Source organism: Zootoca vivipara, chromosome 10, assembly GCF_965207765.1.
Source record: "Zootoca vivipara chromosome 10, rZooViv2.hap1.1, whole genome shotgun sequence".
Lineage (NCBI taxonomy): Eukaryota > Metazoa > Chordata > Lepidosauria > Squamata > Lacertidae > Zootoca > Zootoca vivipara.
Window position 1 is genome coordinate 37356184 of NC_142593.1, and position 16342 is coordinate 37372525.

At 40.3% G+C, this 16342-nt stretch overlaps 1 protein-coding gene across 5 annotated transcripts in view; it reads left to right on the forward strand.

The window, feature by feature from the left end:
* Positions 1 to 16342, forward strand: part of ADAMTS6 (ADAM metallopeptidase with thrombospondin type 1 motif 6) — a 133280-nt gene that overhangs the window by 77612 nt on the left and 39326 nt on the right. For 4 of the 5 annotated variants that reach the window (XM_035100852.3, XM_035100857.3, XM_035100855.3 and 1 more), the window contains one exon: positions 1921 to 2028. In XM_035100852.3, coding sequence (XP_034956743.1) covers positions 1921 to 2028 — 108 coding nt within the window. The remainder of the gene's footprint in view (positions 1 to 1920; positions 2029 to 16342) is intronic. The other variant, XM_088653231.1, reaches the window with a different exon arrangement.

A 16342-nucleotide genomic window follows, 5' to 3' on the forward strand; every position in this document is an offset into this window, starting at 1 on the left:
GGTTACGAATCTAGCTTCTGCAGGCATAAAAAGGAACTGTGTGCTTTGAATTCAATTTTTTGTGTGGAAAAGACTGCTACAATTTTCTTTCACGTTATTCAATTGGGTGGAAACAGAAGAGTAAATACATCAGCAAATATAATACTACTTTTAACAGGCACAGTGCATACTATGTTTCAGTGGCAGTTTTTTTGTGTAAGCTCTTTGATGGAAACAATTTAAGACTTGATTACACAATGTGTATTTAGCTTCTTGTTGTTGCAGACTCAGGTCTACATGAAAAAGGACTCTAAGGCAGCAATACTATATAACCTCTTACCTGGGAGTAATATCCACTTAGTGGGAGTTACTGCTGAGTGGGCATGTATAACAAAGTGTGCAATTTTTTGCCACACACATTTCCTGACTACCTTGAATTATTCATGATTCTCTGCTTGTGTGTGGAATGATGAACTCCTTCTATCATAGTTTTAAACCCTGTTTTAGTTTAATTATCACTTATCCTGGCACGAAAGAGAGAGTCAATATAAGGTCGCTACCTTTTTCCTGAAAAGGCTGCTATACTTTTAACCAATTGCATGATTGCGAAAAATCAGCAGAAGAATGTTTCCCCAACATTGGATTTACATATGGGAACTGGCACCTCTGTCAAATTTTCTGCCTGTCATGTAGATGTTAAAAGCACAGGAAGCCTGCAAGATGAACAAATGTCAGCTATTGTCAGGAGCTCCTGATATTTTCATGCGTTGTGGACTCCCTTTCAACTCTTTGATTGCATAAATAAATCAGAGCCTGAAGTGAATTGAGGAGTTGTTATTCCAGGATGACTGATCATGCTTGTAGGTCTTCACAGTAGGTTTTTCATAGGTTTATTGCTGGAGCCACAATGGAAAGTGAATGTCTTCGGTGGGAGTTCTGTTTTGTTTTTCCCGCTGATTTGTTAGTGTGGGAAGATTCTGCAGTATCTCTGAGCTTCCTGGGGGAATCTGCAGCAAAAGGTCAGTAAGAATGATTCTGACAGGATGCAAATCCCGCAGAATGTTTTCCCCTCCCCAGCACTGTGCTCTGAAAGGAGGATGTTTCACTTTTTTTGCACAATGCTGTGGGTCCAAGCTGCTAACACTATACCAGGCATTCTACCCTAGTGTGATTACTAATAATTTATGTATGGTGAGTAAAGGGGATTTGTACATAGGGAGACTGGGAAAGTTTAGTCTTCATCTGCTGAGGTTGAAGACAGTGCCCAGACTGTCAAGGTAAAAGGAATTAAATATTTCTCTAGTGGTGGGAATGACTCTGCATAGTCGAGAGGAAAGTGGGTGATTTCTGTATCTCGTGTGCTAAAAACCCTTCATTTCCTAGCTGTTGTAGCTAGGCAGTAGACAATCTCATTGCCACGCCACTAAACTGGGAGTTTCCTGCTCTTCTAAAGAATCTGCATTAAGAGCATGCAAACTGTGCCCCTGGAAGAAAGAGTAACTGTGTACACAATTCCAGATTTATATTGATAGTTTCAGAACTTTGATGACAGAATATCTTCTATTCAAGGCCAAGTCACACAAGTCATTTTTGCACTTGTGTGTGGTAAACCATTTATCTGCCCAGTTTATCACAAAAGTACCACCACACTTACCCAAGATGGTCTTTCTGCACACAGCTCAACAAGAGTGTAATGGTAAATGATTCAGACAGTTTTATTATGTGGTAATTCAAATCAGGATTTAATTTACAATATCTCTGTTTTATAGGAAGCCGATGTGAATTGGTCCATATTAATAAATATTCCCAAATATATTTCAGCCTGTTTCTTTCTATGGAGAGAGAGAACAATGTATTTTGAGGACAATTTGTGTGTTAAGGAGCATTTGAACCAATTTTATTCAGTTATTCTGAACAACTTGCTTCTGCCTTCTTTCCCAGGAAGTGTGTAGAGAGCTTTGGTGTCTCAGCAAAAGTAACCGCTGTGTTACCAACAGTATTCCAGCAGCTGAGGGCACCCTTTGCCAGACTGGAAGCATTGAAAAGGGGGTGAGTTGGAATGACTTTTAATTCAAGTTATCATGTAATTGTTTCCAGGTTGTGCAAGACCCAGAAATGTATGCTGAGATAACTAAAAAGAGATAACAAATGTTTGTACAAGTTTCCAGAATGAAAAGCTTAATTTATTCTGTAACTGAACATACAACAATTAACAAAGCAACAAAACTTATGATTTTATTTTTAAAATAGCATTTTTAGTAGTGCTTAGGATTCTTTGTTGTGGTCTCGCTGTGCTACCCCATATATGGAAATGTATCTGTAAAAGCCACAGGTAGAACTATCTAGAAATTTCTTGGGCAGCTCTAGTCTTCTCCCTTTGCACGTGCTCCAGAAACACTATTGTTCTAACACAATGTAAGAAATTAAGGAAACAATTATGAAGATCTTTTCCCTTAACTTCTTATGCTGCATTTCGTTTTGTTGGTTCAGGTTATTTCCCTTCACTTTTTCTTCTTCTGTGCTGTACGCCTATAAAACTCTTGTAAGCATTTGTAACATACTGAGCATGAGAGAAGAGCTCAGTGGCCAACAGATCCTGCCTCACATTTGAACTTGGAATTAGTGAATACCTTAAGGATGTCTCTGCATCAGAACTAGTAGAATGGCAATGGGGTGGAGCAGGTGCCATGTATAAATATGCATTCTTGGAACTGACAGATCGTATTGCCCAGGATAATTCTCATAATCCAGAGTTGCTCATCCTCTTTTCCCACATTTGTGTTAGCCAAAATAATAATTTCATATTCCTCTGCAGCCAGTTGTGAACATTGAATTGTGGGAGAGGATATTCCGCGGGGTTTAGTCATTCCTTCTGAATTCAGTGAGGAAGGTCCAGATCTATCTAGCCCAGAACCTCAGAAGGGAAGTGGGTTTTAAAACACCTCAGTGGAACTGACTCTTTGAACCTCAGAGATTTCTGGCCACATTGTGGTTCCTATTACTTTTGCATGTAGAGTTCTCAGAGACTCTACATTGGAATATTGCAGTTTTAACATAATTCTTTGCTTTCATATACTTACTGTATATATTCAGTTCAAGCACAATACGCTGTTGTCCAGCCACTAAGATTAGATTGACTCCCATAATTCTACAGAACTCTCCAATTCCTGAAGGAATTCTTGCTCAAGCTTTCTTTGGTGTTGCTTACTGTTCTTAGTGAGTGTAGGACTTTGGCTACTAATACAAATTTGTTGTTCCACCTGCCTTGGGAGTAGATACTGCTCAAAAACATCAGAGATCTGCACTGCATTCATCACTATAGAACAGATTCTGCATGGTGAGTATCTTGCCTTACTCTGCTTCAAAGTCTATTTATCTGCATCCATGACTCTAATGGTAGCTTACACCATATACTTACAGCCTGCTACCACCAGTTTTAATTTGGGGAAAGATCGATATCTTCCTTGAAATCTTTTTGAGAATGAGAAAAAGCTAACACTGATATTTCTACATTGAAAATTCTTATCTGGCTAAATAGCTAGATTCTGTAGAGTATTGGTTAGTCTACAACTTTCTTAGAGGTGTGCATGACTTAGATATTCAACTTTAATTCTCCCTTCCAAAGGTGTACTGTTCAGTTCCAAATAAGAGGGAAAGTACTGAGAATACCAGAACCATGACTTGATCCTTTCATCTCAGCTACTTGAGGTACAGGTTATTTCCATCTGGTCACTTATGCACGCAATCCTCTCCAAAGTGTATCATCTCATTCAAGAAGAGCAGAATGTTAGACTTCTACAAAGACAGCTAGAGGGGTTATTTCAGCATTCTATACCACAGCACACATATACCCATGGTGGAATATTTTCTAAAAGAACTGCCAAACCTGGTCCCTTTGTCTCATTTCTGGACTTTTCAATGGAACTGCCTTCTTGTACTAAGCATCTCTCATTAGAAACCCCTTCAAACTGCCTTCTACTTGCCACTCATTTTGGTTTTTGTACTAGGTTATCTTTCTTGAGGCACTCACATTGGCTGGAAAAGGAATAGGATTTCTGTCTGATCTACAGTTTTTAAAGATAAATATGTTCCTTTCTATAGAACAAAAGTTCTAACTAAATAGTGTCTCTCAATTCCATACCTTGCCAGTCCTCTTGCCTAGCCCGGACTCTCATTCAAGTGGGCAATGCACTCTCTTCCTTTAATGAGTTTTACCTTTCTGTGTAGCATGTACTTCATTTGTGTGGCATGTACACTTGCATGGTGAACAATCATTTCTAGCCTGTGGAAGTTCCAGTGATCCAGCATCAGCATGGAGTGTATCCAAGTGACTGTTGAGAACAACTGAGAATTGCTATGATATATTAAGCAATTTTTCTGAGTCCCTCTGAGTTGCACCATCTACAAGATCATTTGGGTCTGCTGTAGAGACCTGAAGCACAACATTATACTTTGGATGTCCAAGTGAAAGCAGTTAAAAGACTTAGGAAAGCAATCTCTTGCATGTTCACCATCACCTGACAGTCTATTACAGTTAACTTTTAGTTAGTGAGTCTGTTAAACTTAGAATCACTGGAGTTGTTGAGGAAGAAAATTATGTTGCTTTCCCATAATTATTATTCAAGCTGTTCTCTATTGATGAGTCTCGATTGTGGTATCTCACTTGCGGAAGTAGGACTTCCCCATCTTCCCCTTCCCCATGCAGTTTCCTGTGTTTTCCTTAAATCTGCTCTAGAGGGTTATGGATGTCAGGGGTCTCTAAGCAAATTGCCTTTGCTCCTCTTTTCATGTTAAGACTTAGTCTGTTTCTTGTCTCAGCTTGGAGCAACATCCTCTCTGAGAGGGAAGATGTTGGCTCTATGCCTTACTGTCTTACATGACATCTACTGTGCAAGGGAGATGATAAAATACTAGTGCTTACTCATGCCTGATACTTTCTGCCAAGTTCTACCTGTGGTCTGGCCAGGGCCATCCCAGACATGTGGCAGCACAGAAAGTCGCTTGTAGAACAATTGTCACAGGTAAGTAACTTTTTTTAATAAGCAGTCTGCAACGCACAAAAAAATGTATTTCCTATTTTTTAAAAAAGAAATACAGTCTAGTTTCAAGTTGTATGACTTGTTTTTAGATTAGCTTTTAGACTTTTAGATGACCTACTGAAATAAATTAATTATTCTTCATTCTTCAATGAGAGGAGAGACACTTTCTTTTATATATCCTGCCCAGAAAGACTGTACACTCCTGGCTTGAATGCCATCTGCTAAGGCTAAGGTGTCTTAATTGTTGAAGTTTTTGTGAGCACAAAACTGTCTATCTTACCCTAAGTGATCACTAAAGAGTTTCAGGTCGTCTAAAGCAGTGTTTCCCAACCTTGTGCCTCCAGATGTTTTGTGACTACAATTCCCATCATTCCTGACCACTGGTCTTGCTAGCTAGGGATGATGGGAGTTGTAGTCCAAAAACAGCTGGAGACACAAGGTTGGGAAACACTGGTCTAAAGCTCATGATTTCCTGGCAGCCAATTTTTCTCCTAGCTTGCATTGGCCATCTACTCTCCTATTTGCTTTCTGGTCTTTTCTGACAGCCTTTGGTATTTTCTTCTCTGTATCCCACATATTTTGCTTTCTGCTAATTCTCCCCTCACCTCCTGGCTGATGGCCCATTAAATAATGGAAAATGTAAATGCACTAGCATGCAATGCATAAAGACAATTGAAACTATCGCTGAAAGAAGTAACTGAGAATAGGTTCCGGTTTCCGCCTGCAGGAATGGCGGACCTGTTTTCCATCTCTCTGACCTTTGTAAGGAATTTGGCGGTTGCTAGGGGAGTAAATGGCAACCCCCTACCCTCTCCGGGGGTTACGGAGAGGGGCCGCTGGCCCGCGATGCCCCCAGACCCACTCCGACTGTTTTTGGAGTGGGGGGAGCTTGGGCTGAGCACTTACAAGGGCCAGGACTCCCGGACGCTAATCTGCATGGCGGGGATTTCCATGGTTAAAGAAGATAATTAGGCTTAAATCTATGGACATACTTCAGAAGGAGGGAAAGAAGCGCTGTTTACTGCTGAGAAATTTATGCTGCCGAGTGAGAGGAGTCAAAGATTGTACTGCATCTGGAAGAAGGATTGATGGGGACGGAGCGATAAGGGGAGTGAGTTTTTATTTTATTTTTTTTCTTCATATTGTTGCCTCGTACCTTCCCGGACGCGATGTCCTGGCTTGTTTGGAGTGAAAGAGAAGCAAAAGACTGTGTGAGTTGAACCTTATAACTGTTGTTACTGAGCATATTTTTTTAAAGATGTGGAGTTGCCGATGAGAAAAGCCCCCCCCTAGTCGGACGGAAGGAGTTCTGAATGCGTTCGGAGGATTTATGAGCTGTGACGCACTTTAAATTGGAGCAGCGACCTGAAGCTAAGTTCAGCTATAGGGCAAGGAGATCCATTAATTTACCAAGAGTCTATGGTTTGATGTTTGGGTCTCCTGCCTGGAAAAGCTGTAAATTCTATAATGATCGTAAATCTTCATGGCTATGAGAGAAAAGCGAAAGTGATTTGAGCTTTTTAAGATGGCGCTACTTCGAATTGCTTCAACGCAACAGGAGCTCCATTAAGAAGATTTATGGGGAGGCTGGACTGATTAACTCACACAGGAGAAAGAACATCTGTGAGACTTCGTTTGATATTTATATCAGCAGCTGGGAAACAATCGTGAAAGTGGAAAACATCTATGTGACTGTAAGGGGAAGATCTGGATTATTATGAACTTGAAGGACGATTTGAACTTTAGAAAAAAGACGGCAGTGGACAGTTGCGAGGAATTCCCAATTTCTTGAAGCATGGGAACCCAAATAAAAAATTCTTTAGATGATTTGGCATAACATTCGGTCTGATTGATATATATATGTGTATAATTTGAAACATTGAATGTGATATAATTGGTTTTAATTGGAAAATTAATAAAAATATTTTAAAAAAAAAAGAAAGAAGTAACTGAGAATAGATTCTGCCTACTATATTCTTCATGTGATTTGCAACTATTGGTTAATAGACTGCTTCTTTTCAAATCACTAAAACATACTATGTGACGTTGGCATAAGCAAGTTTGAAAATGTTATCAATCAGTATTGAGAGAGGTGTCAATAAGGAAACATCAATTGGAAACATCCAGCTATTATGACGTTACAATGGTGTCCGCTGCTCTGACCCAGTCTTCCCCTTCCAGGGGAAAAGACTGCTTTCCCTTTCTATTTTTACAGTTTTAGGTCAATTTAAGTCTCCCCCCCCCTTGCCCTGCCTCGGGGGAAGGTTTTTAAGGTAAAATTTGGAAGTTTAAAAGTCCAATGTTTCTTTTGCAGCTGTAGAAACAAGTATTTGCTTTCGCTTTTGCCGCAGCGGGGAGAGATCGACCTGGTTTAGAATCTCCCCCGTGTCCAAATTCTCTTTCAATTAAATCAAATTAATTGCTTTACTCACGGAGTCCAAATTGTCATAATTTTCTTTCTTATCACGCAGAAATTGACCACTCTAAATCCGTCAGCACCAAAAGCTTCACGCTTTGAAGGTAGCAATCCAACTCTCGGCACCCACGTCTTCCACCCTGCCCGCTCTCGGAGCTCTTATTAGAGCTTGCCAGGGGCAGAGGAGAGACGCCAAGGGAGGCCAGCTAAGTCCCACGTCCTCAGAAAGCCCGATCTGAGGTTTGTTTGGGGGTCCACATGCTTTCGCAGTTTCCCCGTCCTTCAAAGTGCTGGAGATTCTCGGAGCGAGAATTCTCCCGTCTGACGAAAATGGCGATCAATCCAGAAGTCAAATAAGAATCATCTTTAGGAGCCCAATATTTTTTATTAATTAGTTCTATTTGTAGAGCAATTTGGATTCAATAGAACTCTAGTACTTACTTTAGAGATGTTAAGGCTGACCTTGGCAGCTGCTCTCTTGATAGGCTGGTTCAATTGTTAGCTTCTTGCTGTTCTGCTTAGAAGGGCAAAATGTTAGATTATCTCATTCAGGTATTTGGACTTCCTATAAATAGCAGTAGCTACTAGCCACAATGGCTATGCTCTACCTCCACAGTTGGAGGTAGCAATGCTTCTGAATACCATTTGCTGGAAACCACAGGACAGGAGAGTGCTCTTGTACTCATGTTCTGCTCCCTGGTTTCCCACAGGCATCTGGTTGATCACCGTGAGAACAGGATGCTGGACAAGATGGGCCATTGGCTTGATCCAGCCGGCTAGTCTTGTGCTCTTATTTCCAGTCTTTCATCTTTGACAACAGTTGTTAAATGAGTAGTTTATCCACATTGTCAGACAAAGCTTGATATTCTCAGGCTCCCCAGCCATTTAATGTAATTATCTAATATATGTGGATACATCCATTTAGCTCTGCCAATCTGACTTTCCTCCTGAGTATGAGACTGCAGTTGTGGTCTCTTTCTCAAGATCAGTAGAGTAAATTGTAGCCTATTAATCTGAGTTAGCGTTTGATGACAGTTGATGATGAACTAAAATAGGTAAAATCCAACTGTAACTGACAATTATTACATATGCTAAAACATTCTTATTAAATTACAGGTAGGTAGCCGTGTTGGTCTGACATAGTTGAAACAAAATAAAAAAATTCCTTCCAGCAGCACCTTAGAGACCAACTAAGTTTGTCATTGGTATGAGCTTTCATGTGCATGCACACTTCTTCAGATACCCTGGAAGGAATTTTTTTAGTTTATTCTTACTAAATGTTTCAGTTTCTACGTTTATCAGTAACAGAAGCTTCATGTCTGAGGATGGCTCATGCACTAAGAAACTTATAAATAATACATTTCATATTATCCAAATAGTAAATCAAGTTTAATTTGAAAAGCAAGTACTGCATACATTTTATGTTTTCTTCATTTTTGTTCCCTGGACAAAAGAAAAAAAGAATATATATATATATATATTTCCCCCTATGGCTTCATAGTTTCAGACAGTTTCATATATTACTTAGCAGTGTAATCCTAACCATGTCTACTCAGAAATAAGTTCTATTGGTTTCTATGGGCTCACTCTTATATAAGTGGGGTTAGGAATGCAGCTTAGATTGCATTATTATTTATTATTTCTTTCAGGTATTTGTGCATTGCTTTTCATAAAAAGGCGATTTACAAGGAAATCAAACAACTAAATTAAATACAGTACATAAAACAATACAACAGATAAAACATCATAAAGTAGGGCTCCACTCATGTAAAGGGTAAAGGGACCCCTGACCTTTAGGTCCAGTCACGGACGACTCTGGGGTTGCGGTGCTCATCTCACTTTGCTGGCTGAGGGAGCCGGCGTACAGCTTCCGGGTCATGTGGGCCTAAGCCGCTTCTGGTGAACCAGAGCAGTGCATGCAAACACTGTTTACCTCCCTGCCGGAGCGGTACCTATTTATCTACAATACTTGCACTTTGACGTGCTTTCGAACTGCTAGGTTGGCAGGAGCAGGGACCGAGCAATGGGAGTTCACCCCGTCGTGGGGATTTGAACTGCTCACCTTCTGATCGGCAAGCCCTAGGCTCTGTGGTTTAGGCACACACAAATTAAACCTACACAAATTAGACCCACAGAAATTAGAAATTTGTGTACCCACACAAATTTGAAGCCCACAAACCGCACTCCTGTATCTCAGTCAGTCTACACCTGGACACTTTTACTCACACATACACACCAAGTCCCTTACACTCAACAGTTATCAGTCCCAATAATCCACTGGGTACATACCAAAAGACCACACTACAGTACTGTAGCCTCCAATTTCTTGCACCCACCTGAAAAGTGGTTAGGCTCCAACCACAGTCCTATGTTCTCACTATTGGACAGCTCCACACATCCCCACTCTCAGCCAATGCCTTGTAATGTATTTTGAAATTCCCAAGCACTGACTATTCCAATAGGAAATGGTCCAAAAGCTTTTCATGCCACAGATTCTCAGAGAAAACTACGCTATTGAAATATATTCAACTGTCTTCAGAGATTTGCTTTATTAGTTGTGTTGCCTCATTAAGTGAATTGTGTTAGGAAATTCCTAAATTAATGATTGGTTTTCTCACTTATTCTTCATGAAGAACAAAAGACTATCATGCTTGCAGACGTTTTTACACATATCTTATGTATCTCTTCAAGAACCAGTGTTATACCATGGATAAAATGTCAGACTAGAGCAGAGACTAACATTAAAGTCCCCAGTCAACAGTTGGGCTGGTCTCAAAACTACCTCATCAGAGCTATTGCAATGATAAAATGAGGAAACCTCTTGAGACCCTTGGAGGAAGAGCAGAATATAGTTGTGGGTGTTTGTGTGTTAGAAAAAGGTGTCTATTTAGACATTTCCCACAATATAGAGTTTTATGTTCCTACAAAGGAAAGCAAACCTACTTATTTTGGTTAAGGAGCAGTAAGAAAACCTCCTGAATGCCAAAATGGGAGTTTATTATTATTATTATTATTATTATTATTATTATTATTATTATTATTATTACATACATACATACATACATACATACATACATACCTTGCCCATCCGGCAGGGTTTCCCCAGTAGTGGATCAGCGCAGTTTTTCTTAATAATTCCAATCCAAACTTAAGTTGTGGCAAGTATTTAGGGGTGCCCAGTTAGGGCTATAGCTATCCTCATTAAATCCTGTATTACGAGTCCAGTCTTGCAAAATGGAAGGACCAAAGGCCTAAATGCATTGTCTGTTGGGTTGTCATGTATCTGAATTTCTCTACGTAAATTTAATTAATGAAGTTCTAATGTTGATAGCCACCATTAGAAAGTGCCAATTTGAAATAGCAATTCTGCTGTAGGCCATCCTCCCTCTCTTTCTAGTACAGATGTCAATAATAATAAATAATAAATAATTTTTTTTATTTATACCCCACCCTTCCCGGTTCAAAACCCAAGCTCAGGGTGGCTAACAACATATTTAAAACAAACATTGTAATACAACATTAAAAAGCATAAAATACAATATAAAAGCATGAATAACAATAAAATTCAAAGTTCAAAAATAAATTTGGGGAAAATCCATCCAATAAACATTAGATAGTCACCAGGGCTAGCTGGCTAAATTAGTCCTACTTGGACCAGCGAGGAGGCCAGGGAAGAATTAGCTGTGGGGTCCCAGAGCAGGTAATATTCATAAAAAGGGAAGGAGGGGGGAGAGAAGGGAAATAAAAGATCAGGCTGAGTTCAAACTAAAGGCCAGGTGGAATAACTCTGTCTTACACACCCGACGGAAGGAGGTTAAGTCCTATAGGGCCCTAGTCTCATGGGACAGAGCATTCCACCAGGTCGGAACCATCACTGAAAAGGCCCTGGCCCTGGTGGAGGATAGTCTGACTTCCTTAGGGCCTGGGACCTCTAAACTATGGTTATTCATGGACCTTAAGGTCCTCTGTGGGGCATACCAGGAGAGGCGGTCCCGTAAATCTGAGGGCCCTAAGCCACAATGGGCTTTAAAAGGTCAAAACCAGCACCGTATACTCCACCGGGAGCCAGTGCAACTGGTAAAGCACTGGGTGAATATGTGTTTTTTTAAAAAGTAATTTTTATTGATTTTCCATAAGACAAAAACATACAAAAAACAGAAAAAAGAAAAAGACAAAAAAGGTACCGTAAAAGGAAGAAGAAAAAGAAAAGCATCTTATTTATGTCATTTATCATAACAATATCATTTTGTTTTTGTTTTTTAAAATCTATTTATTAAATTTTCCAATTAAAACACAATTATATCACATCAATTATTTCCATTATTTCAAATTATACAAATACATATCAATTAAACCAAATATTATGCCGAATCATAAAAAAAATTTTGGCTTCCCATGCTTCAAAATCTGGGAATTCTGGATAACTGTCTGCACTGCCGTCTTTATTCTGATGTCCAATTCTTAAAACTCACAGTCCATAATAGTCCCGATCTTTTCCAACAGTCACTCAAAGTCCATGATAATCCCGATCTTTTCCAACAACCCCTCTAGATGTTTTCTTTCTTTCATTTTTGCCACAGCTGTTGAGATAAGCATCAAACGAGATTTAACACATATTCGTTCTCCTGTGTGAATTTTTGTCCAGTCCAACCTCCCCATAAATCTCTCTTTATCTGGCGTGCCTCTCCTGCTGCGTCGACCGTCCAGCACACGCAAGCGTCATCTTGCATGACTCAGATCGTATTCCACCTTCTTCTCAAACTTCTCAAACTGTCCATTTATTGCAAAATTACAGCTTTATCAGGCAAGGCACAGCCGATTCAAATTATGCACAAACTCTTATCAGATTTATGGCTCTCCCTACCCTTTACCTGCACTTTGCTTCAGGTTGCTATTCAAATTCCATGTGCATCACACCTCATAAATCCACCTCGCCAGCAGCTTCAGGCACACTCCAATAAACTGATTGGGGAGGTTTTTCCTCTTAACAGCTTTACGTAGACAACTTCTAAAAACATACTAAATAGCAATCCTCTAATTATATAAATTCCGATAATCACACAGGTCATTTCTATTTCTCATTTGTTCCAAATACCAGGGCAGTCCGTCCGGGAAGGTGGTAAGTACCTCTTAATATATAAAAATAAAAAATTCACTTCCTTTTTCGTTCCATCCCAATCAATCTTTCTTCTTGATGAAATACTCCCCCTCGAACTCCTCTCGCTCAGCAGCTAAAAATTCCTTGCCAGTATCTTCTCCCCCTTCTTTTGAAGCATGTCCATGAATTTAATTCTAATTATCCTCATTAATCATGGAGATCTCGCTCGCACAGGGTGGCCCCCTGGAGTTCCGGCCCCCATGGGTGCTCGGCCCAGGCCCCCCCTCAAAGAGTCGGGGTGGGTTAGGGGGCATCCGTGGGCCAGCGCCCCCCCACGAGCGAAACCGGAAGCCCATAACAATATCATTTTGGACTTCCCCGATTCCCCCCACTCTGGGTCCCTTATAATAACCATATAGGCAATGTTCACTAATTTTTCTATTTTACTTTACACATTACAATTTTATGCTTTTTGTTACTCACTACGCATATCTAATCTTTCCCACTTTCCCAATATTTTATCTTATATTTCTTCCCTTAGCTTAATATTTTACCAGAAATGTAATTATAATTCAAATCTTAAAATTCTATTCTCCTTTCTTAACTATATATATTTGAATCCACTCCCCCCTTTTGCCGGAGCCAAATTTCCCAGACATTTCAGCGAATTCCTAATGTCAAACCAGTTTCAGACCGTTTAAATCCATCCATTACAATATCCCTTTATAAATCACCCCATTCCCACCCTTTCCCACCAAGTCCACCAAATTTGTTTCCACATCTTCTGCCGTCTCTTCAATACTACACCTGTTGCCCAACCCACTTCCACTGTCTTTGCATTGTTCTTTAATTCTGTGGATCGAAACCAGTCCTTTGCATTGTCCAGTTCCAGACCGACTTCATTTCCCCCCCTTTTTCTATCCAGTTCCCAGTACAGACTTTGGACTCCCTCTCTCACTAGGAGTCCAACAGTATACACTGTTTCATTTTTGAGGCCTCCTTGTATCCAACTAAAGTCCTGTTCCACATCTGTCACTTGCAGAACATTGTATCCTTCGTCTTTTTCCTCTTCTTCCAATATTTGTGTTTGGACATCTTGCACTTCTTCTTTGTTCATTGGGGTCATTTCTTTCTCAAGTCCATTTTTTGCATCAAAACAATCACTCATTTATCTCCACAATTTACTAGTCTCTCTCAGTTGCTTGTTATTCTCATCCAGTTCCTGTTTAATCTCCAAGAGTACCACAAAAATCCTTTGCCAAGCCAAGTCTTGTGATGGTATTGTTGTGGCTACAGCCATCTTAGGTATCTCAAATTTCATATGAATCCAGCAGATTGTACAGCCAGAAATGGCAGGGATCAAATTCCATCTTCTCTAATGCCATTTTTAAGTCCAAACTGGGTATATTCTTCCTTTAAAAACATTTTCCCCAAATAATTTCTAGATTCTTAATCAATACTTTCAATACTTTTTAAACATTCTTTGTTGTTGCCATATTCTAAACACCATTCACTGACCCATCCGGAAACCTGGGTCCACCTTCCAGAGGGACTTTCTTTTAAAAAACCATCATTTTGCAGGATCCTCCACTGAGTTCAAGCCTCTCCCCTGTGCCTGCTACAGAGGAGGGTTTTTAAGTCCACTTTCTGATAAATTCAAAGTATCCCACTTTGTCAGCTTAGGGTTAGCTCATTGCTTCACAGTCTCTCAAAGGGGGATAATCAACTTCCTTTTTAAATCACCCCCTGTAGCCAATTCTTGATTTTTTTATTTTCATATACAGCTTCTTGCTGACAGGTTCAAATTTAAAGTCCTTACTTGAGAAAAGGAAGGAATCCACCGCTCTCCGCTGCCGGCATGTAGCTTCACTTCGCGAGGGTAACGGTTTCTCTCAAAATGGCCCCCGCGACTACCACTCAGACTCTCTCCGGGGCTCTAGGGCTTACCGGGGAGTTGTGGAGTCGCGGAATCGGGGCGCCACTGAGCCTTTCGTTCCCAGGACGCACAACCTGGGGCTCTTTTGGGGAGGTGCGTCGCTATGGCGCCTCCCCCCCCCCGCGGAGCTGGGTTGCCTCGGAGCTCGAAGCAAACCCCGCTGATTTCAGCGGTGGCCGGAAGTCCAGCACTGGGTGAATATGATCCCATGGCAGGGACCCCGTGAGGATCATCACTGCAGCATTCTGCACCCGCTGGAGTTTCTGGGACAGTTTCAAGGGCAGCCCCGCGTAGAGCGAATTACAGTAGTCAAGCCTGGAGGTGACCGTCGCGTGGATCACTGTGGCCAGATCAGGGCAGGAGAGGTAAGGGACCAACTGCTTAATGCAGCGAAGGTGGAAAAATGTAGCCTTAGCTGTTGCTGTAACTTGCACCTCCATGGAAAGGGAGGCGTCAAGGATTGCACTCAAACTCTTAACGGAAGGCACTGGCACTAATTGGGCCCCCGCAAGAGAAGGAAGTTGGTCCCTCATCCCCATGCTATCCCGACCCAGCCAGAGGGATCTCTGTCTTCGAAGGATTTAGTTTCAATCGGCTGATGATAGAAGGAAGACAGTTGGAAGAAAAGCATCTTAGCAATTTAATTGCTTTTTAACCAGTGCTAGGACTCAATAAATACATTTTGTATTCTTGTAAAATAATAGCAATCAGTGTACTTTTTTGTGAATAAAATCTGTGTACTTTTACAGTACTTTGTGAATAAAATTGTGAATATTTTGTGTTGCAGTGAGGATGAGAGTTATGGGGAGAGCAAGAGGATGAGCATACATTTAGTACTCAGTTGAGCATGCCATAGTTTCATTTCCAAGAGGCAAGAGAACATGTTGCTGCTACCAGAGACCAAAGGCCCAGTTGATGTGCTGTCCCAGCAACTATTGTTCTCCCCTCCCCCTGGTGCTATAGGGAACTGTTCTTTAGTACTGTACTTTAATGCTATCATAGAGAAAGTGTATTACAATAACAAATATATTCAATCACAGTTAAGCCTTAAATATGCCTTTTACAACTGGATGATCACTATCAATGACCTTGAGCTCTGACTATGGTTTTTAAAAATATGTTTTGGAATCACTGGAATGGAGAGGCATGTAGCTTAGAAACCTTCATTCTCTCTTGAAAAGAACACAGGAAATTTCTTTGGTAGCATCACCTGGAACCTAGGGCTGTGAACCATTTAGGATATTTTGATTTATTTGTCCTTCATTTAATTGATTATTCAGTTACAATGTGATGATTAATTTTGATTGTAAAATCAAGATATTTTTAAAAATTAAATATTATGTCCGTTCTACTCTTACATGTAGCTTCCAGTGGTCTCCCATGCAGATTGCTGATCTGATCCGCAGCTGCTCAGCTTCATAAAACATGAAAATGATTCTATGAAGATGTATATTTGAGTCAAATAATATTGTAATATCCCTTCAGTGCTGTATAAATAATGCACTCGACATGCTGGCATCTCACTAAATGGAAACCATTGTTTCTGTTTTCTTATTATGTTATTATTACCTCTATTTGAATTTAAGCAAGTGGTTTCCCATATCGAAATGTGCCATATTCATAGCCAGCCTGAATGAAAACTTAAACATATCCAGCTAACTAATGCCATGTCCAGTTCAGCTCTGCTAGTGCTCTTGTATCCAAATACTTTATAGTACCAAAACTAAAAGTAATTACAACATGCCATAAAAGTGGGTATTGGAAGTAGTTTCTGGTAATGTGGTTGAAAATAAAGGCTCAAGCTTCACTAATTCATCTCAACATCATTCCCATTTTTCCTTGAGCCCTTATAGTTTCTGGAATTGCACAGGTTG